This window comes from Panthera leo, chromosome B3 (assembly GCF_018350215.1).
Source record: "Panthera leo isolate Ple1 chromosome B3, P.leo_Ple1_pat1.1, whole genome shotgun sequence".
In the NCBI taxonomy this organism is placed as follows: Eukaryota; Metazoa; Chordata; class Mammalia; order Carnivora; family Felidae; genus Panthera; species Panthera leo.
Window position 1 is genome coordinate 81,801,377 of NC_056684.1, and position 27,801 is coordinate 81,829,177.

The 27,801-nt window shown below is 39.9% G+C and overlaps 1 protein-coding gene across 14 annotated transcripts in view; it reads left to right on the forward strand.

Annotated features, from left to right (window-relative positions):
* Positions 1-27,801, forward strand: part of AKAP6 (A-kinase anchoring protein 6) — a 554,746-nt gene that overhangs the window by 279,177 nt on the left and 247,768 nt on the right. For all 14 annotated transcript variants that reach the window (XM_042942947.1, XM_042942939.1, XM_042942943.1 and 11 more), the window contains one exon: positions 1,900-3,666. In XM_042942947.1, coding sequence (XP_042798881.1) covers positions 1,900-3,666 — 1,767 coding nt within the window. The remainder of the gene's footprint in view (positions 1-1,899; positions 3,667-27,801) is intronic.

Consider the following 27,801-nt stretch of genomic DNA (forward strand, 5'->3'; position numbering starts at 1 on the left):
GTAAACTAGTTAAGGGGTATTGTAGGTGGGAAATGTTCTTGACAGAGGAAATAGTATGTACAAAGGCCCTGAGGCAAAAGAAACGCATTATGTTCAAAAACTGAAAGGAGGACATTGCGGCTGGTATAGCCAGGGAGGGGAGAGTGACTTGAAAGAGTCCTCTACATGACTGTCCTTGGAAGGGTTTGGATTTTTAACCCAGCAGCAGGAAGCAAATAAAGACTTTAAGCATCACATTTGTAATTTGTCAAGATTACTCTAGTGACAATGTGGAAAACAAACTGGAGGAGGGGGTATGTCTGTTTAAAATAATAGCCAATGAATCAAAGAAAATTATGATATAGAGGTCAGAGTGTGGACTCAGGGTCGGAAGGCCTGCATTTAAGGCCTAGTTCAGCCCCTAGTTGTGAGGCTGTATGCTAGTTACGTACCTTCTTTTGGCTTAGGCTCCTCCTATATAAAACAGGGACAATGGTACAGGCCCCAGAAGAAAGTTATTGAGAGGATTAAATGAAAAATTAATAGTAGTAATCAACCATCCCCACTTATAGATGAGGAAGCTGAGGCTTAGAAAAGTTAAATGAGGCTTATTAGTATTTATCTGAGTGTTGTGGGTACCAGTTAGGGGAGTAAGAGATAAATGCAAGGTGAAGGTGGGAAGGGAGAGAAAATTTCCAAAAGTAAAACAAACAAATGAACAACAACAACAACAACAACAACAACCAGTGCAAGGTCCTAGAATGACCAGATCGTGGGATAACCTGGCTGAAAGGACACAGGGTCCAGCGGCCACGTGACCTCTGCCTTCAGTTTGCTCACCCGGTTCTTCCTCCAGGAGAAAAGAGGCCTGAAGGGATAAATGACCCTCCATGTTTTAGTTTCCTTCCTTCATCTCCTAAGGGGCTAGATTAGACCAGGCTTTACTTAGCATGGTAGGCATCACAGGATTCCAGGGCCCTTCTGTCTTCAGCTAATCATCCATCAAAAGTCTCCCTGTTTGTTGTGTGATATTAGAAAACTGTATTAGTGATGACACAAAAGCCTTAATCACATAATTAAAGATTAAAAATTAAAAATACTAGTAAAGCTATTTGATGGCATAGGGGGGTTTCAAATCAAACTGGGCTATCTTGAATTATAAATAACAAGGGAGAAAGGCACTTGGTACCTAACACACACAAATGGGAGTGGGGGCAAGAAATGCATGCCGAGAGAGATAGAGAGGACAGGGACCGAGATGGTAAGGTTTTAATATTCATTACTCTTCCCCAGGTTTACCTGTGTCTACCTTCAAAAGGGTGGGTACAAACAGAAGCTGGTCTTGAACTATTTCTGTGATGTATGCAAATCATAGTTCACCTTCCTGTGCTTTGTGAATATGACAAATATATATGAAATATGTAGTTAACATGTCAAACTTAGTGTAATTAATTATACCACTTAAAAATATTTATTGGGCATCTTCTATAAGCTAACCACTGTGGTAGGTGCTAGAATGATAGCAAGGGGTAAAACAGATGTTCATGGAGATTTTACTCTTAGCGTTACTTGGTTCCCAGAATATCATTACATAAGGCATTGCATAAAAAATGAATTATTCAATGAACGGTATGCTATTTTAAAATAGAAAGTTAAGGCAATAATGGATATTTTTGGCTTGACCTTGACCATTTCTATCAAGGCTTTATTCTCCAGATTAAAGGAATATCCAATATTTAAGAACAGGATACTATAAAGCAATATAATTGATTAATATGCCTTTCTGTATGTTAAACCAGAAGAAATTGAGACAGCTGCATTTTTGACCTTTACAGTGGCCTCTGCTGAGATTTCATTTGAACAGCAGTTGAGTGTAATTGATGTTGCATTTACTGAAACTGTTGCCCTTGTCTGTTTCAGGGCCGACTTGATTCTCTAACAGAAGTGGATGACTCAGGACAGTTAACTATCAAATGCTCTCAAAATTACTTGTCCCTGGATTGTGGTATTACTGCTTTTGAACTGTCTGACTACAGTCCAAGTGAGGATTTGCTCGGTGGCCTAGGTGACATGACCTCTAGCCAGGTCAAAACCAAACCCTTTGACTCTTGGAGCTACAGCGAGATGGAAAAGGAGTTCCCCGAGCTCATCCGAAGCGTTGGGTTACTCACGGTGGCTACTGACCCCGTCCCTCCCAACTGCAGCGAAGCAGTCAGGGAGGAGAGGTCGCAAGTATCTCTTTCAGCAGATGACAGAGGTGGATGCGAGAAAAACAGTGCTTCTACCGTCGAGGAGCCACCAGGCTTAATGCCCGGGACGTCATCTTCAGGGGAGGCTCTGACAAATGCTGAACAACCCCCTTCTGAGGCTGTGAAGCAAGAATCCAGTTCCTCCTCCCAGCTTGGGGCAAAGAACCAACAGCCTCTGCCTTGTGAAAATGCAACTCCCAAGCGATCCATCAGAGATTGCTTTAATTATAATGAGGACTCTCCCACGCAGCCCACATTGCCAAAAAGAGGGCTTTTCCTTAAAGAGGAAACTTTTAAGAATAATCTGAAAGGCACTGTTACAAAGAAGCAGATGGCTGATCTCAAGCCTGAGTTGAGCAGAAGCACCCCTTCTCTGGTGGAAGCTCCTGACAGATCCAAGCTTTGTCTGGTGTTACAGTCTTCCTACCCCAACAGCCCGTCCGCTGCCAGCCAGTCATATGAGTGTTTGCACAAGGTTGCAGATGGGAATCTTGAGAACACAGTCAAAAGTCACATTAAGGAAATATCCTCCAGCCTGGGGAGGCTTAGTGACTGCCATAAAGAGAAACCTCGACTTAAGAAGCCACACAAGGCCCCAGCAGAGGTGCCTCTGTGCCGAACACCCAAACGGGGAGCCGGTTCAGGCAAGCAAGCCGAAAACATGAGGAGCTCAGTAGTGTCGAATGGGATTCCTTCAGGTACTTCCAATGCCACAGAGAGGCCAGAAACAGACTCCGTTTCCACATCCTCACTGGAGCCGTGTAACCAGAGAAGTTGGGATGCTAAATTGCCAGTGAGGTCAGAGACATCCAGTTCACCACCTCTTACTCAAAGTAGTGAATCTTCTGCTGGCTCAGACAGCATCCTGTCTCCAGTGCCCCTTCTTTCAAAACACAAAAGCAAAAAAAGTTACTCCTCCTCCCCAAGTCACGTCAGCAGGAACGGTCAGGTCGTGGAGGCCTGGTATGGCTCCGACGAATACCTGGCACTGCCCTCACACCTCAAGCAGACAGAAGTTTTAGCTCTGAAATTGGAAAACCTAACAAAGCTTCTGCCTCAGAAACCCAGAGGAGAAACCATTCAAAATATCGATGACTGGGAACTGTCTGAAATGAATTCGGATTCTGAGATCTACCCCACGTACCATGTCAAGAAGAAGCATACGAGGCTAGGCAGAGTGTCTCCCAGCTCGTCCAGTGACATAGCCTCTTCACTGGGAGAGAGCATGGAGTCTGGCCCCCTGAGTGACATTCTTTCTGATGAGGAGTTGTGTATGCCTCTCTCTGGTATGAAAAAATACATTGATGAGAAGTCGGAGAGAGCTTCATCCTCTGAGAAAAACGAGAGCCATTCTGCCACAAAATCTGCTTTAATTCAGAAACTGATGCAAGATATTCAACACCAAGACAACTATGAAGCCATATGGGAAAAAATAGAGGTAAGGTGGTCTTCTTGACTTGAAAGAGTTCCTATATGATCTTTGGAAATAATGCTGGAAAAAGGTCAACCCCTGCCCATCACCATCATAAAAAGTGTAGCTATTTTTCATAATCCTGATTCCCCGAAGATAGAAAAGAAAAAGCACAATGATCACTGCACTGTTGCAGAATGTGCATCATTAGGAACGACCCTTGTCAGTGCATTAGCTTGGTGTGGCGCTGCTTGGTGCAGGAATCTCTGTTGATATTGGTGACACCCATCATGACTCCTGGTGAATGGTGGGCCCCCTTGAATGGAACACGAAATAAAGCAGAACGGCAGCCGTGCACAGACCAGTACGTCAGGAGTATGTGAATGGAATATTGTAGTTGTCCTCACTGCTTTTTGATTGGTTTGTTCTAACCCGAGAACAGCTTACCATTCCCAATGTTAGCTCCCTATAGAAATAGACCAGATGTTTCTAATTAGGGGGGAGACCTTGTTTTTCTTCAGTCTTCCTCCTCTTTGAGGCCCCTGGCTGATCACCACGCTCTCTGTACTGTGTACCATCCATGGGCTCTGAGATGAGGTGGGGGTGATATCTTGGATAAATCTGTACTTTTAGAATGGACTATTAGATGAAGTATTTGAAGGCAGATGTCAGAATTCTCTGGACTGAGCTCCATAATTTAAGCTGTGATTTAAGACACTGGATAAAAGTATAGTACACATGGACAGGCTAACCTGGAGGAGGAAAATGAAGGTGCCTAAAACAAAGGAAGAGTTAATGTCAATAGACAATCATAACATATATTAATGATTATTTTTACTAAGAATTTATATATTCAATCCTCACAACATCCCTATTGTATGGTTAAGGAGACTGAGGCTGAGAGAGATCAGGTACCTGCTCTAGAACCCATACTTATTAACTAAATGCTCCCATGCCTCTCAGTAAAAAAGTGATCAATATATACTGCATGCAAATACCGTAGTATTGGAAAGAAGAAATAATATCAGTGGAGTTAGGATTTGCCTGGGGCGTTCTTGTCAAGTGCGAGAACTTCAGTGGAGTTTTGAAGAGTATACCAGGATTTAGACAGAGAGGACAGTGGGTATTTCAGGCAGGAGGAGCATAAACCAAAATACAGAGGTGGGAACTGGGAACGAGCATGTTTATGGGGGGTGGGGAGGTACAGAGAACTGTCCTGACTGGAAGGTTTTAAACAGAAAGCAATGAAAGTTCCGATATATGTAATAGACCTGGTTGCTACAAGGCCCTGAAGACCAGAGCAAGGCAATTAGAATTTCCTCACCAGACACCTATGGAAACTTCTCTGAAAGTGAAGTTACTTCTACTGTGAGTAGTAATGTAAGCCACAACAACTAATGGTTCCCGGGCTCTTATTTCATGCTTGGCTCTGTGATAAGAGCTTTATGTGCTTTATTCTGTTTAAGTCATAGGAGGTAGGACTTTTTTAGGTGAAGAAGCTAAGGCAGAACAGATTAGAAAATTTGCTTTAGGCCTCATAGCTAGTAATCACAGAGTAAGGATTTGAACTCAGAGGCACCACACTTAAAAGCAGTGTAGGCCATGGCCTCCAATAGCCTTTCTGGAAGATTTAGTTGACAGGAACAGGAAGGAGGTCATGATAAATGTGATGGTGACCAGGGCAGAGATACTGGCCTGTGGCAGCCAATCTGAGGGACTTCTGTATTGTGGGACAGGCAAGGGTGGGGAGGGCTGTTGAAGGAAGTGAGCTGGATCCAGAAAACTGGCTCCAGGCCTTGCTCAGTCATTAAAGCCTAGAGTGGCCCATGGCTAATCATGTTTCATTCTGGGTCTTGTTTCTTCTTTTGTAAATAGAAATGTTTTAAGCAGATATGGCTACAATACCAACTTACAATGGTAGCACGTTTTGTTTCCATTATTGTGTAAGGATGAAGCCAAGTGTTCAGCCTCTTCCTTCCTCAGGAGGAAGCATTTGGATGGGTAGCTGGCTTGAGGTGGAGGGGAGGCAGGTAATTTAAAAAATAAATACACTGATGTTGATTATATGATACAACTGTTAAGGGAAAGTGTCTTGTAGGGAGTTGGAAATTTTGTCCCCGAGTTGGCATATGAAGCAAAGGCTGAAAGAAGATTAAGACCCTTGGTCAGTCTACCCTCCCTTCCCCCTTCAGTGGGGCAGCTGCCAACCCCCAGGTCAGTTGACCTAGGATATCACATTCCAGCTTTGATCTACCTGTGGGCCCAGAGAACCTTTTCTACCTGCAAATGTAACATAATAACAAGGGTGTTAACCATCCTCTTGGTACCAGGCTTCTACTAGGCACTTTCCCTGCAGTAATTCTCTCATAGGATTCTCAAACAGCCCTACAGCATAGATTTTATTACCCAAAATGGACCACTTCTTTTTCCCCCTTGTGCTCCCACTCTGGTCCTAGCCACCATCATCATCTTCTGTCTGGTTTACTGCACTAGCCTCCTAACCGGTCTGTCTGCTCCCATCCTGCTCCCATTATGGTCTGTTTCTAAGACAGCAGCCAGAATGATCCTTTTAAAACATAAATCAGATCATATCATGCCTCTGCTCAAAACCCCAAACAGTTCCTGTCAATTGAGAGGCCCCTGATTTCCTCTCTGACCTGATTTCCAACTGCTCTTCCTCACGGTCACTTCACCCCATTCCCACTGGCCTCCTTGCTGTTCCAGGAAGGAACAAGCTGGGCATGCCCCTGCCTTTAGGACCTCTGTCAGTTCCCTCTGCCTGCATCTTTCCATCAGATGCCCTCATTTCTAATTTTGTTAACCTCTTCTGTGTCTACTGAAATACCAACTTCTTAAGGGAAGCCTACCCTCACCACCTTTTAAAAGGTGTCCCCTGAACTGTTTTATTTTTTTTCTACAGCTCTCACTGTATTCTACCATTTTATTCTGTTTACTATGGTTTTTGTTTTAGTATGTTTACTGTTTCCCTTGCTTGAATGAGAGGTCTGTGAGGGAAGAAGTATTTATCTGTTAAGCATGCTAATGAATATAATGAACTTATAACAGTGCCTGGTACATAGTAAGTGCTCAGTAAAGACTGAATTCATTCGAATGAATGAATCCCATTTTAGAGTGGCTGAATCTGAATTCAGAGAGACGAAATCATTTTCCTAGGCTTCCCAGCTAGTAAGTCATAGAGCAAGTCTTCAAGCCCCATGTGCTTTACTCTATTCACTAGATAAAGTCTTGAGAATAGATGAATTCCCTGAGAAAATGAGGATAGAGAATAGAAGAGGGGTGATAACTGAGACTCAAGTTGTAGCCCAGCTATAAGGCAGAAACAAAGAATAGGCCCATCTGTAGGGACCAGGAAGGGACAGAGAGGATTCTTGGGTGCTAAATAAATGGATGGAGAAGGGATGTGAGATGGATATTAGCTTTGTTCTCTGCAAAAGGGAGATTGAGAAGAATAATAACAAAGAAAAAAAAAACAACCCTCAGATTTAGTTGAGAGTCAGTGAGGACCTTCGAGAAAAATGGACTCAATGAAAGAGTAGAAGTAGAAGCTGGAATACAGATGATTGAGAAGTGAGAGAATCATTCCTACTAGCTCAAGGAACTAGGTTGAGAAAGCAATATGAGACAAAAGACGATAGTTGAAAGTAAAGTCAAATAAAAGTTTCATTAAAAAAGTAAAGCTTATTTGAAGGCAGAAAAGAAAAGAGAGATTGAGGTGGCTGGGAAGAATGTGTAAATGTGGCACACACTGAACCAAGAAGGGAGGGAGTGTGCAATCTGTGGGGAGAATTCTGGCCTGATATAAAAAAGTTATAAAATGCTGAAGAATGTATCCTGCTTCAGACTCCACCCTTATCAAAGGGAAAGTGGGGTGTTTCCTCCTCCCTTCCCATCCCGAGTTCCCCTGCCTCCTTTCTGAGTCGCACAGAACACAAGGTAGAAGGCACATAAAAGGCCACTAACAGACTAGGGATTTTATGGGGCTGTGATAGAATCCCTGGGACAACACCCGAGTGACAAGTGTCACAGATGCCATTTAGGTTCCTGTCATTCCCCACCCCTCACATTTGGGTCCTTCTTAAAGTGGGCTGGTTTTGTGAATGTGAAAATTTTCTCTTTATTTTTTTTATTCTGTAGGAAAATTAATTTCTTTGAATAGATAATGTATTCACATGGCTTAAAAACATATATGTTTAAAAATATCCAGTAAAGAGTTTCTAGATAGTTCAGTCAGTTAAGCATCCAACTCTTGATTTCATGATCTCAGGTCATAATCTCACAGTTTGTGGGATCGAGTCCTCATTGGGCTCTGCACTGACAGTGTGAAGCCTGCTTGGGATTTTCTCTCTCAATCTCTCTCTCTGCCCCTCCCTGTCTTGTGTGCTGTCTCCTCTCTCTCTCTCTCTCTCTCTCTCTTTCTCTTTCTCTCAAAAACAAAATATCCAGTAAAAAACTCTCTATCCTTATTCCACATCTTGAGTTCCCACCCCATCAAAGGTGATCACTGTTGTTTTGGTTTATGTGTCCTTTAAGAAGTGCTTTACACATATACAAGCAAATGCAAACATATTTATTAAGTGATATTTTAAAACCTAAGAAACAAGTTGCAGCCTGTTCTTCTCCGCAAATAAAAATGTTTCTGTTAACTAACTCTGTGAGTTCCTAAGGGATGTCCCTTTCCCAATCTCTCAGTGGGAGTTGAGGGAATTTTGCTGAGACATGGTTGATCCTTCCAGAACCTATTGTGTGGATGAGGTAATTGAGCATTTCAGGTCTGAATGTTCACCTCCAATAGGAGCTTCTCAAGGTGTAAAATTAAAAGTGAAAAACATGAGTCAAGTTATTGAACCAGACCCATTTATTGCAAAACATTTAAGAAATGTTCAAAAAAAATTTGCTGACCCCTGCTCTAGAGTAAGGAAGAAAGAAGGGAAATTATTTCTTATCAGCATCTACTATGTGCCAGGTTCTGATATAGGTTCTTTCATTTAACTTGTATGACAACCCTGTGGAAGAGCTCTTATTGGTCTTGTTTTACTGATGTTGGATCTGAAGCTCCAATGCTAATGACTTGCCCAGGGTCATACTGCTGCTAATATGAGAGCTGGGATTCCAACTGAGATGCCAGGACTGACCTGGTTTTCTCCTACAGATATAGTCCAATGCCAGGGGAGTTAGACAATAATCACATACACAGATAAAATCTATTCAGAAAACCCACAAACCACTACTAGATTCATAAGTGAATAGCGTGACTTCTTCCTCATGACCTGACTAGAAATGAACTGCCTAATGAGTAGTCACTTGTTTAAGGTGAGCAATTTTGACACCAGATTAACAGCTATATGATTCGCAGGAGGGCTGGGAGAATGCAGTACAGTGTGGTGTCACCTCAGTGAAGCATTTCAGGAGATCTGTCCTTTGGGGTATAGTGCAAGGTCCACTTTTCACATCACAGACTTCCTGCTCACACTAAGTTCTCAAAGCTCATCCTAGAAGATGTTACTCCATTAGGTTGAGCTCACTGGTACCAAGTTGATAGATACATGACGTAACTGATCCCTTTTCTCTCCACCAACCAGTGTCTTCAAGTGCCAGATTATGGCATCTCAACTAGAGTTCAGTGACCCAACTCTTGTTAGCATTTTATCTCAGACATCTATAACCTGATTTTAAAAACTTCTTTGGTGCCAGCTAAGGATGTCTTTGCACATAAGTTATTTCAGAATCAGTGCAGCAAATACTTAGCCAAGTGCTTGCTTTTTGTAACTAGGCTATGTAAAATTGTAGTCAAGTCTGTGGTAGCAGTATGAAGGCAGCCACCCTTGCTACTGCCTCAAGATGGAGCAGGGAGCTGGTTGGTTAACCCAGAGTAATGTGAATGTAGAAGAGATTTGGTCCTGGGATTAACTTGGCACTGATTCCTTTTTTCAGGAGATAAAATGGGTCCATATAGAAGTTGTCCTATCTTTTACCCTCATTTTGACTGTATGTTGACTCATCGATGATACCATGCTGATGATGGCAGTCATTAAAGAAATAGCACATAGTCCTGAGTTTTCTTCCTTTTCTTTTCTTCATTGTGATGAAAAGGACATAGCATAAAGTTTGCCATTTTAACTGTTTTTAAGTGTACAGTTCATTAGTGTTAAGTATATTCATACTGTTGTGAAACCGATCTCAGAACTCTTTCATCTTGCAAATCTGAAACTCTACCCACTAAACAGAAACTTCTCTTTCCTCCATCTCCCTCAGCCCCAGTAACCACAATTCTACTTTCTGTTTCTATGGATTTTAGATACCTCATATCAGTGGAATTATATAATATTTGTCTTTTGTGACTGATCTGTTTCATGTAACATAATGTCCTCTGGGTTCATCCATGTTGTAGCATATGACAGGATCTCCTTACTTTTTAAATCTGAATAATAATCCATTGTGTATCTATACCATATTTTGTTTTTTCATCATCTGTGGAAGGATATCTGGTTTTCTTCCCCCTCTTGGCTATTGTGAATAGCCCTGTTATGAATGTAGGTGTGCAGATACCTCTCTGAGACTCAGTTCTCAATTCTTTTGGGTATATATCCAGAAATGGGATTGGTGGATCACATGGTAGTTCTATTTTTAATGTTCACGAAACCTCCATACCATTTTCCATAGAAGTTACTCCATTTGTAATTACATCAGTAGTGCACAAGAGTTCTATTTTCTCCACATCCTTGCCAACATTTGTTATTTTCTGTTTTTTTTTTAATAATAGCCATCCTAATGGGTGTGGAGTGGCATCTCATTGTGGTTTTGATTTGTAGTTCTCTGATGATTAGTAATGTTGAGGCATCTTTTCATATGCTTGTTGGTCATTTGTATACCATCTCTGGAGAGGTATTCAAGTTCTCTGCCCATTTTTAATTAGGTTATTTGATGTTTTGTTGTTGAGCTGTAAGAGTTCTTTATATATTATGGATATTAACCCTTTATTATACATATGATTTGGAAAGATTTTCTCCCATTCTGTAGGTTGACTTTTTACTCTCTTGAATGAGACCTTGATGCACAAAAATTTTTAAGTATGCTGTATTTCCATTTGTTTTTGCTTTTGTTTCCTATGCTTTTGGTGTTATAGCCAAGAAATCGTTGCAAAGTTCAATGTCATGAAGATTTTCCTCTATGTTTTTTGTAGGAGTTTTATAGTTTTAGGTCTTTGAGTTTTCCTTTATTTTTTCTCAGTGTGATTACTGCTCATGTTTTAAGGATCTCACCCCAGGCTTTCTTGTGAGATAGGATGCAGCTTCATAGCTAGAGCCAAGTCACCTTCTGGGATTTGTTTAAACACACACACACACACACACACACACACACACACACACACACACACATTCGGAGTCACTCTTTTTAATAATCTCAGCTGGGCATTATTTATTTGATTTGAGATTTGAATAAGTCTCATTTGAAATACAGATTTATCTTTCTTATTCACCCCCAAGAGTAGCTTATAATCAAGGTCTGCCACAAATTTGATTCTCACTCACTTTTGACATTTCTTTTATACCAATCACGTACCAGTTTTCCTAGAGTCATTGGAGTGGTAGTCTGCTCTTAGGTGTTGATATGATCTCCTAAGAGCATCAGGTAAGAAGCATTTTAAGTTTATTGGATTCGACTGTTTTTCACTGGCATTTCATTTTGTATGTGCATTTCCTTTATGATAACTGTTTTCTTTTGGTTGCTGGTCTTCCTCTTGTCTCTCATTTCCTTCTCTTCCTTACATCTTCTTTCTCATTCCTTTTTCTTTACTTTTATTTCTGGACTCTCTAGTTTTCACTTTCTGGCTCCTGTTTCTCTTTTTAATTTTTTTCCCAAGAGTATCTTCTACTTTCTCCCTTTAATATTGCCCTAGATTCTCATATTCCGGACATGAGAGCACTTTGAGTTGGCTTTTCATGACTATCTAAGCTTGAATTTCCTCCCTTCAGTGCATTTCTTAGTCTTAGAAACATGTATCTAGAGATTTGAGGAATTGTTTAGATGCAAGAATAAAGAAAATAATAATTTAGTTTAAATATCAAGGAAAAAGATTCTTAATGAATTGGGAAGGCTTAGCTTTGTAGTTGGAAGATTCAAAAGTCCTAAAGGATCACTAATTGAACATAAGTTGATAGTACAGAAGATGATTCAACAAAAGGTGTAATATAATAGCAGAATGCTGTAGGAACTCCGTATTCTCTTCTTTATTTATACTATGTACAACCTAAATTTTTGTCTTAGAATTTGTCTTCTGGGCTTAGACAGAAGCCCAGAGGAGTTTTATAGGAGTTTTATAGTTTTAGGTCTATAAACTATAGACCTATTTTTAATTATGTTGTCAACATAATTCAAAGTGCTGTGCTTATTACTACATAAGATAGTATTTGGTAAATACCATGTGGAAAGTCATACAATGGGGGGACAGAGGACAGAAGATAATAACAAGTATAACTAGATCAAGCCTCATAGAAGAGGAACTACTTGAGCTGGGTCTTGAATGGTGAGTAGAATTTAGATAGAGATAAGGAGGTGGAAGGTTAATGACTGAAATTTTGGCATAAGCTAAGGTTAAGGTCAAGAATATTTAAGATGTATTTGGGAAAGGGTAGAGAGATGCTTGGTGTTTGGAGTATATGTTAAACTGCTATAAACAAAGGGACCCCAAAGTATAATATGATAGAATTATCTTTTGTGAATAACAAGAGGTAGGCAGACAGTCCAGGAAAGAGGCCACCTATGCATCCAGGTACCTTCTCCCTATTGCTCTTCTGTGGCTCACCAATTCTGTCTGCATTCCAGCTCACCAGAAGAGGGAAGTGGAGAGCAGCCAACTTTCTTCTCACACATACAACCTGGAAGTTGCACATACCGTGCGTGTTCACATCCCACTGACCCAGACTTTGTCACATGGCATCACCTAACTGCAAAGGAGTTTGAGAAATGAGCCTCTAGACTATGAACACGGGGAGGCAAATGTCTCTTAACCGACTGCTGGTTATAATAGCGTTTGTTGTAGGGACAAAATATGATGGACTTTGAATTCCAAGTGTTTGCATAGTACAAATACAAAAATAAATACCTGTCTAATGAATGCATGAATAAATGAATGAGGGAGTGGGTGAGTGAATGAATGTATTGTTCGATTTGAACTTTATCCTGTAGACCAGGAGCTACAAACTAAAATGCCTCTAAGAGTTCAGACAGATAACATAAGTGAGTCACTCAGCCAGGTGTAAATGGGGAGGGATGGGAACCGAACAACTGGAGGGTTAGTGCCATATCTAAAGGTTATCCACTGGTCAGCTCCAGGTGATTGTTGTGCTATGATGTGGACCCTGTGTGGCAAGATCGTGCAATGTTTTAAAAAGTAGGAAATCTCGGTTTTATGTGACATCTTCCAATTTAAAAAATGTTGGGTCCGAACAATTTTAAAACAGGCCAAATAAAACACATATATAGGATAGATGTGGATTTCAAGTCACTAATTTGCAATCTTTGTGAAAATGAGAAACCACTTAAATTTTTTGGTCCAGAGAGTTGGTATGAAGGTTAATCTGATTGTGGTGCACCTGCCTGGATATACCACTTGCAAAGTGGTTCTCTATTGTGGCTGCTTATTTTCATTCCTAGAGAGATTTGAAAAAAATCCCAACCTCAGGCTCCACCCCAGACTAACTAAATTAGGATCTCAGTAGGTGGGTAATTTTAAGAGCTCTTCAAACAATTATGATGTGCAGTCAAGGTTGGGAGCTAGTGCTCTAAGGCTAATTTGGAAGGTTATTACAATAGCCTGGACATATAAAAGGGTTTGAACAGTGGTTTTGGAAGCCAACTGAGGAAATAAAGAGATAGAGGTGGCAGATGTTATAAAAGACAAGTCGATAAAAATTTTTGGCTTTTTAAAAATAAGGGAGAGGGGGAAAGGAGTCAAAAGAATTGGGATTTCAATCTGGTTTGGGGGGCTGAGAGATGTAAGGAGTTTAACAAATAGTTGCAAGGGACATATGAAATTAAAGTACACAGTGAGTGAATGGGGAAAAGGTAAATGTTATCTTATATGTAAACTCTGTTGCCCCAATCCAAATTGAGAATTCTAAATCAGCATAATATTTTTAAAGATAAGGCTATACTTTTTAAAGGATAATAAGCTTTTGTGTACATTTTGTTTGTTTCAATGCCAGGAAAAGCCTGTGAATTAACATTGCTAATGGACTTGTTGAGATAGTATGCCAAGGTTATTGCTCAAGGTTGTTAGAAAAGAACCGTAGGGATCCAAAGCAAATTCCTTCCTGGTTAATATGTTAGGAATATTTCAGGCCTGCATCACTTTGGTTTCTGCAGAGCCTTAGATGTGTCTCAAGGCTTTATCGTGATGATTTAGCACCACCATGAGGGTATATCTAGTCACTGCATCTGGTTTTTGGCCTCATTTATAAAACAAAGAGGTGCAGTTCTTTTTGTTTATAGTTGTAAACATTAAATGAAAACAGTTCTTTGTTATTTTCTTAGTATGGAGAGGTTCTGATTAAATAATATCTTGTCTAAAGATAATGAAAATGCCTAACCACATTTGACAGGAAGTATTTCTGTGATGATGAAAATCAAGAGTGTTACATTTTTTAATTCAACTAAAATAATTCTTAGAATTATAGTGAATTCTTCTTTATCCTTAAACCTAATGTCATGACCCTTTATTGCTAGTAGGATGCTTTGGAAAGATAACAATTTACAAAACCAAACCAAACTTTGACATTTGTGGCCCGCTTACAAGTGTGTCAGGTGAGGTACCAAGAGGTTTATTCATTTCACACATCATCACATTTAATTCTCAAGAAAAAAGCCCTCTCTGATACAAATACTCTTCTGTTGTATCCCCATTTTACCAATGAGGATAGAGAGGCATAAAAATATGGTCATTTTCTCAAGGGTAAAGGAGTTGAAGGCATGAACTTAGGGCTCAGTTTATACAACCCCCCAACTTTTTTAGTCTTTAAAATGGAATATTAATTGTTTTTCATGCCATTGCACAGATTGTTATATGAAATTACAAACAACAATGGCTCATTGTACTAGTCTTACCATTAGTGTGACTTCACTTGTGAATACAGGGAATCAGTAGCAGCTTCAGTAAAATATTTAAAAAAAATTTTTTTTGAGAGAGAGCATGTGGGAGAGGGTGAGCAGGGGAGAGAGGTAGAGGGAAAGAGAGAGAGGGAGATAATCCCAAGCAGGATCCAAGCTCAGAATGGAGCCCTAGACATGACTTGATCCCATGACCCTGGGATCTTGAACTGAGCTGAAATTGAGTCGGACACTCATCTGACTGAGGCACCCAGGTGCTCCAAGAATAAGAATCTTAATTCTGCCCCTAAGTAGTATTTTTACTTTGGAACTTTAATCTCTTAAACCTCACTTTTGAAAAGTATACATTAATAAAGAAGGTGAATTGGATGACCTCTAAGATCCTTTTTAGGTTTGAAATTTTGTGAGATTGACTGTAAGGCAATAACTAAGCAGCCATTTCTCAGTAAGATACACAGTGGAATATATCACTTCAACATGGTTGGCTTTCTGTTCCATGGGATTCTGGGTAAACTCTCCTGACAAGATCCTCCTGGTACATGAATGTGAGGCTGTGACATCAGTGAGCCTGAAGGTATAACACTATTCAGGCTGCATTCCTATCACTGTAATATGACAAGAACTAGACATCCTAGAGGAATTTGGGGCCTGACTAGAGTTCATAAGATGCCACGAGACCAGGAACAATGGTGACAGTGAACAGAGTAACCCAGTAGGAATTAGATATGGATTAGCCTGAAATTATAGGAAATCAGGTAAGCTAAATGAAGCAGATAGGAAGCATTCACCTTGGCAGACTTGCCATTGTGATTTCTTAAAATTACCTGTCAGCACTGCTTTTGTGCTCTGTTCAGACCATGTAGGGGAAAATCATTCCAAGAGGGTGGGTTCTGTGTCAAGGTCACTCAGATGTCAGACCATGTCTGAGGCTGCGGATATTACTATATGAAGATGATTGGCCTGAGTTTTGCATGGCAAATAAACAACTTTACCCAGGAAAGATGCTGCCTGGAAGCTCAGGCCCATATGCTTTCCATCTACCATTTTGATGCAGACCTCTGCATTACTTTTTAGGAAGCCAGTGGCTTTACTGTTTGCTTTAATTATTTATCCAGGAATAAAGGAAGCTGTTGTTACTTTCTTTTTTAATGCTTTTAAAATAATCAAACCAGAGAGGTGTCACTTAGAGGTGGTGCTCTGATATTTCTGATTTGTCTGGAGACTTCAGCTTGAAAGGTGTGTGTGTGTGGGGGGGGTGTAAGGGAGAGAGGGAGAGTGATAGGCAGACAGAGAGAAAGAAGTGTATGTCACAATTACAATCTAGTACTCTTCCTCTTTCTTCCTACTGGAGCCCATTACTTTATAAAGATAAAGCTGATAAGTTGAATTAACAAAAATATTTTTTTAAATTTCCTATAGTGTAGAGAAGACTATTTGTACCCATATAAAATAAAGTCCCATTAAAGCCCTTTTACTTATCCTATCCTCACTACATCTTTAGTTTTACATTGTTTGGGGCATGCCACAGTATTCAAGAGACTGTCAACTAGTGCCTTCTCCATAGGATACAGGGCTCATGAAAAGTTATATTGTGCCCATTCTTCTTTCTAGAGACACATTTATATGAGCAAAATATAGCTGGAAAGAACTCCTAGAACAGTAGACTTTTTCAAGATGCCAAAAGAGATGAATATACAGCAAAGTACTAGGTAGAACCTTACGGCAAAGGAAAAGGTAACGTTGGTAGGAAGTGATTTCTGGAGTCACCTGTATTAACAGATGGGGGAGCTTCTGTGGTGCTACATGGTGGCAGAGTGTGGTGGCTGGGAATATTATGTGGCCTTCACCAAGCGATGTGGCCTTGTCCCAGTTTCCTCCTCTGCAAAATAGGGTTAAAAGTGTTATCTTCCACGTAAGTGTGGTGACTAGTGAACGTGTTAAAAAGTATGAAGAGCTGAGGTGAGTACCTGCTACGTAGTAAGCATTCAATAAACGTTCGCTCCTGTGGTTGCTGTTGTTGTTATTATTACTATTATGAGAGGGCAGGGGTCAGGCCTTAGCAGCTTCCTGTATGTAGGTCATTCTGTCTGTAACCTCCACGTTCGCTGGTGCTGTCTCGGTCCAGCCCTCAGCGGCTACTTCATGGTGTACTGTAGCACCCTTTTAACTGGCTTCTCTGATCCCACCCTTACACTCAGCCTTTTGGGATCAGACGTCACCACCCTGTTTTCTCCTCTCACCTCCAGCCACCTCGGTCATTATGAAGCCTCAGACCCCCACCCACAATGATTAAGGCTACTTCTCCGTCCTCTTGGGAACTGTGCTGGTTGCCCCAGATTTTTGTACTTCTCTTCTCTATGAGACTCTGGGCCTCCTGTCTTGGCAGATGATTCTTATATTGTATTAGAGATAATTCTTCTCTAATTGGCCCAATAATTTTAGTTAATGTACTTCTTGACATTTTAGGAAGTTTATGTAGGGGAATTTATGCTATGAATGTGTGTTCAGACAAATACAAACAAGCTGCTAGTTTGTAATATTGTCACACAACAACCTTATAAATAATATGTACTTACTTATTTATAATTTGTATTTATACATATTTATAATACTTATTTATAATTATGTGCTTATAAATAATAATTCTTACAGCACTCTTTAACCAAAGGGAGGGTCATTACAATGTATTACAAGAAGAAAAAGGAAGGGCCTCCAGTAGGTTTAGAATTATCCCTCAAAGCTCTGATTGCTAAAGATGGAAAGAATAAGAAAGTGTCTTGGGAAGGCAGTAATAGGTTGGGTGATTTGTTGGGAAAGGGACATTTAGGCTCAGTGTCAAAGGATAGACATGGTGAGTGGATTGGGAGACATTGGGAGTATGTGAAGGTCACCAAGATCAGTTTCCTAGCTAGAAGAGAGGCGGTCAACCACCTGAACATATATAGCTTTAAAGGAGGCTCTGTATGCAAGAGCCACAGATATGAACGGTCAGAAAGGCATGAGGAATTATTCAGCTCAGTGCCCTCATTTTATAGCTAGAACCTGTCTCCCCCAGTCCAGAGTACTTCCTATGAGAACATCCCGTCTCCTGGTTATACCATATCTTGCAACCTTGTCACAAAGGGGCAGCAAGTACTTTTTTTTCAGAGATCAACACTAAAATGTTCTTAGTGCCCCACAGCTGTCGGCTTTTATATCATTGTAGCCCTGAGAAACTTTGAAGCAGATTCTCCTTCTCAGAATTTGGCATGTGTTTAAAGAGTTTCACAGTTGATTTTGAGACACAGCCCAGTGTCAAGAATCACTGAGACAGACATGGAATAAGGGACTAGAGTGAAGCATGTTGAGTGCACTGCCCTCTGGGGCCTCATGATGTAGAAGGCACAGTGGATATGCCCCTCTACACTGTTCCCAGGTTATCTCATCCATGCTTATGGTCTCCAGGACCACCTGTATGTTTCTTTCTCTAACCCAGGTTTTGCTCCACACCTCAACTGAGTTCAGAAAGCAAACTCACAGTATCTAATAATACCATGTTCATAATCTGCCTACAAGCTGTTTCTTCCTTCTGAGTATCTTATTGCTTCTTTTGGAGAAGAGTACCTGCAACTAAAATTAAGTTGGCTATCATTTTGGATTCTAACAAATTTCTCATCCTTCACATCCAATTGGTCCTGTCCATTTTAACTTGTCTTGCTGTGTAGCCTGACACCTCTCCTGCATGCCCACTGCTGCTGCCTTGGTCCAGCCCTCACTGACTACTTCATGTTGTACGGAGCAGCCTTTTAACTGGCTTCTCTGATCTCAACCGTATGCTCAGCCATTCACTCTCTACATTGCAGCTAGAGTGAGTCTTTTAAGATGCCAATCAGATTATCTCACTCCCCTGCTTCAGAAATCCGGTCCCACCTCATTGTCTTCACGATACAGTCCAGACTCCAGGTGTGTTATGTGTGGTCTGGCTCCTGGTCAAGCCCTTCAATCTTATTTCTCAGTTTTTCCCTCCCTCCCACCCACGCCACTGCCCCACAGTGTTAGCCATTCTCAGCTACATAGAGTTCTCAGATGAGCTGTTCCCTCTCAGACTTTATCTGCCAGGAATGTTCTTCTCTGCTCCTCCCAGTACCCTTTTATTTATTTATATTTTCTGAATGAATTACACTTATCCTGCATGGCTCAGCTTGCTTGTAATTTCCTCCTAGAAGCCCTCCTTGATGCCCCAAGACTGAGTTAAATGCCTTCCATTGACTCCTGAACACTGGGATGATCTACAACAGAGGTTCCCAGGCTATGATCCAGGTACCTCTAGGGTTCCCAAGATCCTTCAGGGGGCCCACAAGGTCAACTATTTCATATTAATACTAAAATTATGTCTGCCTTTTCACTCTCATTCTGTGTACAACGGAGTTTTCCAGAGGCTATATGGCATATGATATTTCAGTAGATTAAATGCAGAAGTAGAAATGGCATCCGGCTGTCTTCTATCAAGCCAGACATTAACAAGATTCACATACAGCTAACATCATGCCACTCTTCACTGTTTTTGAAGTTATTTTTCATAACAATGTACTATGTGAATATGCATATAGATTATTGTTGTTATTATAAATGAATTAATAAATATTTTTAAAATTTCTAAAATGAATATTGATACCCATAGAAACAAAAGCTCTTTGGGGCCCTTAATAATTCTTAATAGTCTAAATGAGTTCTAAAAGTTTGAGAACTGCTGATCCACATTATCACACATCACACTTTATATCACTATGCTTCGAATTCTGTAAGAGAGGCATCTGGGTCATTTATATGTGAGTTCCAGGCCCTATACAGTTTCTGATACATAGTAAGCTTGCAATAAATAGTTTTTGAATAAAATACCTAATACATACATGTGTATGTGTATGTACGTACACTTAGAGTTTGAATGAAAAAAACAATTTAATCTTTACTTGAGCTGGCCTAATGCAACCCAATCTAGGTAGTAATACATAATTAAACCAATAGTAGTCTGAAAGTTTGCACTAATTTTAAAAGCTCTAGTTCTGTCCTTTTTGTTGTTGTTGTCGTTTAAATTTTTTTTAATGTTTATTTATTTTAGAGACAGGAGGACAGAGCACAAGCAGGGGAGGGGCAGAGAGAGCCAGAGACAGAATCTGAAGCAGGCTGCAGGCTCTGAGCTGTCAACACAGAGCCTGACGCAGGGCTCGGACCCACGAATCACAAGATCATGACCTGGGCCAAAGTCAGACAGTTAACCGACTCAGCCACCCAGGCACCCCTGTTGTTCTTTTTTTCTGAGCTTTAGAAATTTTGGCCAAAGAATGTCTCTGAAAACTTTGAAATTTGAGCTGTATATTGAATACACAACACCTGAGTTCTTCTGACTTGGCTATCTACTCATTGTGTATCAGTCAAGTATTTAACCTTTCTGAGCCTCAGTTTTGTCATCTGCAAAATGGGGAGCATTAAACTACATGGGTCCTAAGGGCCTTTTGAAGACTAGATCTGTGTTTCTGATTTGCATGTAAACTTTTCTTCTTTCCAAGCACATGTATTTAGATAATACTATTTTCTGTCTTCTTGGCTCTAATGATAGATAGTGCAGTGGCTGAATTTGTATCCTTTACTGACTTGCAACCCTGAAATTCTCTGGTAGAAAGGTGGCTATTTTCTTCTTTTTAAAAATTTATTATTAAACTATAATTGACATACAGTGTTACATTAGTTTCAGGTGTACAGCATAGTGATTCAACAACTCCGTAAGTTATGCTGTGCTCACTGCAAATGTAACCACCATCTGTCACCATACAACACTATTACAATACTATTGACTATATTCCCTGTGCCATTCCTTTCATCCCTGTAACTTATTCCTTCCATAACTGGAAGCCTATATCTCTCACTCTCCTTCACTCATTTTGCCCATCCTCTACCCACTTCCCTCTGGCAACCACCAGTTTGTTCTCTGTATTTATGGGTCTGCTTCAGCTTTTTTTTACATATGAGTGAAATAATATGGTATTTGTCTTTCTCTGATTATTTCACTTAGCATAATGTACCCTATATCCACCCATGTTGTCACGAATGGCAGGATCTTCTTTTTTATGGCTTAGTGATATTCCCAAATACACATACCACATCTCTATCCATTCACCTATCAAAAGAAGGCACAGTGGATATGCCCCTTTACACTGTTCCCAGGTTATCTCATCCATGCTTATGGTCTCCAGGACCACCTGTATGTTTCTTTCTCTAACCCAGGTTTTGCTCCACACCTCAACTGAGTTCAGAAAGCAAACTCATAATATCTAATAATACCATGTTCATAATCTGCCTACAAGCTGCTTCTTCCTTCTGAATATCTTATTGCTTCTTTTGGAGAATAGTACCTGCAACTAAAATTAAATTGGCTATCATTTTGGATTCTAATAAATTAGAATCCTATCAAAAGACACTTGGGTTGTTTCCATATCTTGGCTATTGTAAATCAAAAAACAAACATAGAGGTACATATATATCTTTTTGAATTAGTAGCTTTTTTTCCTTTAAGTAAATACCCAGTAGTATATTTACTGGATCACATGGTATTTCTAATTTTAATTTTTTGGGAAACTTTATTTTGTTTCCCACAATGGCTGCACCATTTTGCATTCCTACCAGTAAGGTTCCCTTTTCTACATATCTTCATCAACACTTGTTATTTCTCGTCTTTTTGATACTAGCCATTCCGACTGATGTGAAGTGATATCTCATTGTGGTTTTGATATGCATTTCTCTGATGATTAGTGATGTTGAGCATCTTTTCACATGTCATTGACCATATGTATGTCTTCTTTGGAAAAATGTCTATTTAGGTCCTCTGACCATTTTTAAATCATATTATTTGTATTTTTTGGTGTTGAGTTGTATAAATTCTTTACATATTTTGGATATTAATCCCTTATTGGATATATCATTGCAAAACTCTTACCCCATTTACTAAAGATGGCTATTTTCTTGCTCACTCAGTGTGATAATTCCATTTTTTCCCTAAAAATAATAACCTTGTCATTACTAAAGAACTCTGTGTTCCCCAAATAAAGTTGAGAGTATTTATATAAATAGGAACTCAACAATTGCAGGTAATCTTTTGAATGATCTTAGCATTCTACAAACACTCCCATCTAGCCACGTGCATTCTTGTTCCAGATATTGATTTGCAAGGAGGTAGTACTAATCAGAAAGTTTAGACCTAATCTAAACACAGGATTATAACAACATTTTCAGCTCTGCACTTTAGCATCAAGAAGCAGCCCCTTTCACCAAAACTTTATGGACGTGTTGGGAAATGTTTATTAAAAACTATTAATTAGCTCCAGTTAATTAGGTCAGGGGAGACTTAAAACTATAGAAAAAGAGAAGGAATGAGCAGGGAGAGAGAAGAGGAGAAGAAGGGACGGGAGCAAAAGAAAGGAGAGAGGAGTGGAGACCAAGAGAAGGAAGTGATTAGAAGATGGAAGAGAAGAAAAAAGGCAAAAGAGAAACAGTGGTCAAGAAAGACAGAGAAAAAGGGGGATTGAAAAGAGCACAGATGCAGGGACTTCTCTAAAACAGAGGTGGCTGTAATGGGCATGGTTGAAGCTGTGTGACTCAGGCTGGGGTTTCACAAAGGCTTGGGAAATAAGAATGGGGTGCCTGGGTGGCTCAGTCAGTTAGGTGACCAACTTGGGCTCAGGTCATGATCTCAGTTCATGGGTTCACGCTCTGTGTCGGGCTCTGTGCTGGCAGCTGAGATCCTGGACCCTGCTTCGGATTCTGTGTCTCCCTCTCTCTCTGCCCCTCCCCCTATCACACTCTGTGTCTGTCTCTCAAAAATAAAATAAATAAACATTTAAAAAAATTAAAAAAAATAAGTGGACCACATTGGGTGTTCGTGTCCTTTTTTTTTCTCTCTGTGAACTTCATGGGAATAAGTCTGGTCAGAAAGTCAGTGTGATAGCTCAGAGCTTGGATTCTGGAACAGAACTACTTAATATCTATTTAGTGGCTTTGTGACCTTGAATAAATTGTATAACTCCTCTATGCTTCAGCCTCTTTGTACAATAGGGAAATTCATAAAGACTCAATGACTACATAAGTTATTAGAAGAATAGCTGGTAGACAGTCATCATCCAGATGTTAAGGATTGTTGTTTATAATACAAAATATGAAAAGCCTATAAAGCATTCAAGCTATCATAATCCTAAATTGTGAAGTGTGAATATCTAAGGTGTGAATCCTCTTGGGGATTTAGAGGCAGATAAAGATGACCTGATTTGCTCAGTCAGTGCCTCTGGGGAATTGGGGTGCTTGATGCAAGATCTCCTTTAGAGTAAGTAAGCAAAGCTTTGGGGCAGCCAGACTCTGTGGGAAAATCCCTAGCTTCACTCCTGTGGAAGTGTTCACAGTTGTGCAAGTGCAAATGCATGAGCTTGTCTATATTTCAGTTTTCTCCTCTATAAAATAGAGGGTGTGGGAATCTTATAGCGTAGTGTCATTGTTAGAATTGAATACATTCCTGGCACATAATAAGTGCTCAATTAATATTAACCTGTTATTAGTTCCAGTCTATTTCCAAGTCTTTTATTCATTCGTATTTTTATTAGGCTTTAATGATATGCATTTCAATCTTGTTTTGCCCTTAAATATGTTGATTACTTCTTTTTATAAAGCAATAGGCAGCAACCGAACTCAAACTCTGGATTTGTTGGAGGAAATTCTTTCACATTATGAGAATCAGGAATCTTTCTGGGCTCTTCCTTTCCCAGTTGAAATTATTGTCAACAGTATTGTCAACAGTCATTCAGCTCCATTTATCCCTTCTGCATGATAGAATAGAACTTCCCACCTGGTCAATTTTAGATAATACCATTCCATGCCTTTTTTTTTTTTTTTTTTTTTTTTTTGCTCTCTTTCCAACTGACAGCCTTTTACTTTATTCTGGGATAATTTTATCAGGAATATTTTTATATTCTAAAGACATTCCATTCAACCTTTAGAAAAGAAGCTTAAATATTTCATAAAACATTTCAGTGTTTGAGTTTTCTTGTGGCATCAGAGTTAAAACTGCCTTAAACCATTTCATTTTCTCTTCAATCTTTTTTCTAAAAGCACACACCATATCCTCCCTTCTGTCAATTACTTACACTGTGTTGGATTTTGTGGGTAGGAACATTGGTAAATGTGTGAGGTAGTAGAATCTAAAACATCTCTTTTAACTCCTTGGCATTTTATCTTGAGCCTCTGGATCTTGGGTAGCACATTAAGTATACGGATTACCTTTCCTCCCCCTGCCCCTGCCAAAAAAAAGGAAGGAAAGGTAAATTGGAAAGTAAAGGTGAATTGCATTGAGTACTATTGTGTAAAACTCTGAATTAGGCATTTCATATAGGAACTATGTATATATGAATTAACCGGAAATGGAAGGCTAAATATAGACATTGGTAGATGTACGTATAAAATCTCAATGCATACTTTTACTTCTAAATGGAGTTCTAAGTCTTCCAGTTATCAGAGCCTAAATAAAGCTTCCTTGTGGGTAGGGTAAGAGGATTGCAATTACTCGTTGGTAGCCATCGCTAATGTAAAGATTGGCTCCAAAGCCTGTGGCCTGTTTTAAAAAATTAAGCCAGATTATTCTTAAACTCTTGGCTATTTATGGAGAAATGTGATCCCCTTCAGACCTACTGGTGGAATAAGGAGATAGGGGAATCCATACTAACTTACAGGTTTAGAGGTTTCCCCTTCCACATTGTCTCATCTGATGATCTGAGACAGAAGTCACGCCCTCCTCTGCATGCCCAGAGACTCGGTGCTCCCTCTCCTCTCACCTCATGGCTGTGGGGGGACTTTTCTGATCCATCTCCCCTGTGGCCTAGCACCGTGCTGCACACTTAGTGAATAATCAAAGCTTTTTGAGTGAATTAGATAAAAGATCAAATTAGAACTTGTTAATTAGGAATGGTTTTTAAAAATCATTTATCAAGCCCTAGTTTTACATCAGGCCTTAAAATATATACATTTTTTTGAAATCCTCATGTAAACCCAAGATGGAAACTGCTGTCCCTATCTTACAGATGAGGAAGTTGAGATTCAGCGACATTAGGTAGCTCATTTGGTTTATGATGGTGGTAAGAGGTGGATGGAGCCTGGAATCAAATTCAGTTTTGTCTGGTTGTAGCAACTGTTCTCTTAATAATATCCATACTGGTTCATGATGGGGGTGGTTTTTCTTCTCTTTTAATATAACCTCTTCTACCCTCATGATTAATCCTCATTTAAATGTTTTTCAACTTCCAATTTCTGCCAGGGACTTAGATAAATTGTTAGATCAGTTGGCCTCTCACGATTTCCTGTGGTGCCAGTGAGGCTCTCTGGATTCAGGTTCTGAATCCACTTTCTTCTGGCCATATGGCACTGGACAGGTCTCACCTCTCAGGGCCTCAGTCTTCTCACCTGTAAAACAGGTCACAATACTACCTACCTCACAAGGTCTTTATGAAACTCAAACGATCTAATGGATATAAAATACTTTTAAAAGGTCTTGGCACACAGTGAGGGCAGTTTGAAGGTTACATACTGTTTCAGCTAGCATCATTCAGATGAGATCATTCAGTGAATCTTTGAATCTTGGAATACTAAGAAAAAGGTGAATACTTTTTAATAAATGTTTACAAGATTCAACAATAGAGACTGAACAATTTTTTCATAAATATAGTGAAAATAGTTTACTTTTGTGATGCTCTTCAGATCCCTGTCTGAACGCAGTTAATTTGATCTAGACGAGGTCAGACATCATGCTTGATTTCTTTGTCCACTGAGAAATGAGAATCTTTCTCGCGACACACACACACACACATACACACACACAATAAAACAACAAACAACAAAAATAAATTAGCAGTTGAAGTCCTTGGCTGAACTCCTGAGAACCAAGGGCCTTCTTCTCATGATTAAAGTATATCAGATTCATCTATAATTGAGGCAGTGATAAAATGGGCTAATTGCAGCATGTAACTGCCTGCATGTTTGGTTGAAATTTTCCATCAGTTACAAGTGAAATTTACAGTGATTTTTGCTTACAAACAGACAAAAGGTGTGTGTTCCTTGTTAAGCATCTAGCCTCATCAAAGACCTCCCTCCTTTCAGAAAAATTAACAGAAAATAGTGAATGTGAAGGTGGAAGCACTGGAAGTTTAGAGAATTTTGCCTCAGTGCCAAGACTGTGAGGCTGGGAAGAATTGTTGCTTCCCTTTCATCTGGGTCCCGTGACATGTCTCTGAGAGTACTACTGTTAGAGGTCAGTGTGGTGGGGCGAGAGAAATAGACTTCGGAGTGAAATGTGGGGTCAGGTCCCAACTCTGCCATTGGAAGTCACTCACCTTCTTTGACCCTCAGTTTCCTCATCTGTAAAATGGCCAGAATCAGGACCACTCCACAGAGGTGTAACAACACAGCATCTCCTGTCGTATATGCCCCCCTTTCCCCTTTTAGAGAAATAGGTTTCAATATCAATTTGGTCTAAAAATTATGTAATTCTATAAAGAAAAATTACCTGCTAGGCTTACAACACCACAAGGCGGAGACTATGTCTTGTTTTATACTGTATTGCTATCTTCTGGTCTCATACCTGGCACCCAGGAAGGCTCTCCCTTTTTATTCCTGCTCCACATGACAGGCTTGCTGGAGGGCAACAGTAATCACCTCCACAGGTTTTATTTAACCAAACTAGTTTGTGGTAGAGAGAAACAGGTAGGGACATAAAACAAATAATGGGCATTCTTTAAAAACATTTTTTTAATGTTTATTTTTGAGAGAGAGAGAGAATGTGAGTGGGGAAGGGAGGGAGAGAGAGGGAGACACAGAATCCGAAGCAGGCTCCAGGTTCTGAGCTGTCAGCACAGAGCCCAATGTGGGGCTTAAAGCCATGAACTGTGAAATCATGACCTGAGCCAAAGTTGGATGCTCAACTGACTGAGCCATCCAGGTGCCCCAATAATGGGCATTCTTAATCTGTCATGAGGGTGTAGCTATGTGCAAGACTTGAGTGTAAATTTTCCTTGTGAATATGATCTTCAAATCTGAAAGTGTACATTTGCACACACTTTTTGCTGCTTAGTCTTTAAAAAGATTGATACTTTAGAAAGTTTAAAAGTAAGATTTTTAAGAAGCACTTCATTAAGGAACTTTTAAAATGCAAATGATTTGGAAGTGTGAAATGTGCTTTTCAACTGGTGGTAACAAGTCTAACTGCTTTCTGTTTCCTCTCACATTGGATGGCCAGGGTTTCTTCTGGGTGTTGAATCCTGGCTTGACTCTAGTGAAGAGTATACAGACTCTCAAAACATGTGTCAGGTATGAATATGCCAAGGGACCTATACAAAAGGATATAATCAAGGGGGGTGGCCTGGGAGGATTGGTGCCTGTGGACTGAGTCACACTCAGTGCTCTCCTGGAGAGCTTGGCAGGAGTCAGAGAAGCGTAATGGAAATGGACAATAAGGAAACTCGTGGTAGAAAAAGGAGAGAGACAAAGCAGATAAGATACATCAACAGGAGTTTGAACAATGAAGGCTGAAATGTGGCCTTTCAGAAGTTTGTAATTCAGCCTGTAGCAATGAGTTGAATGTGCGTAAGATGTGCTTTTATATAGTGCGATGGCAGCATTGGATTGTGTCACGAAGAAAATCTGGTTTTATAGTCATCTTGGACTCTCAGAATAAGTAAGTATGAACTCAAAATATTAGAGAAACAAACAGAGGTGGGTCACATAATAAGAATAAGAACAAATTTGGATACAGACAGAATTCTGATACAGGCAGAATATATTTCACAGAACCATCCAGGAGAGTGTTTCAACTCTTTATTGGTGGTAAAATTTTTTTAACTATTAAAATTAGTTGAATTGAGTAGGCAAGTGTTTACTCATGCTTTAAGTTCTGCTGAAATTTGTGCCTCAATGATGTTTATCTTTTTATTCTCAACAATGTCCAGAGGTGTGCTTTATACAGCGTAGGCA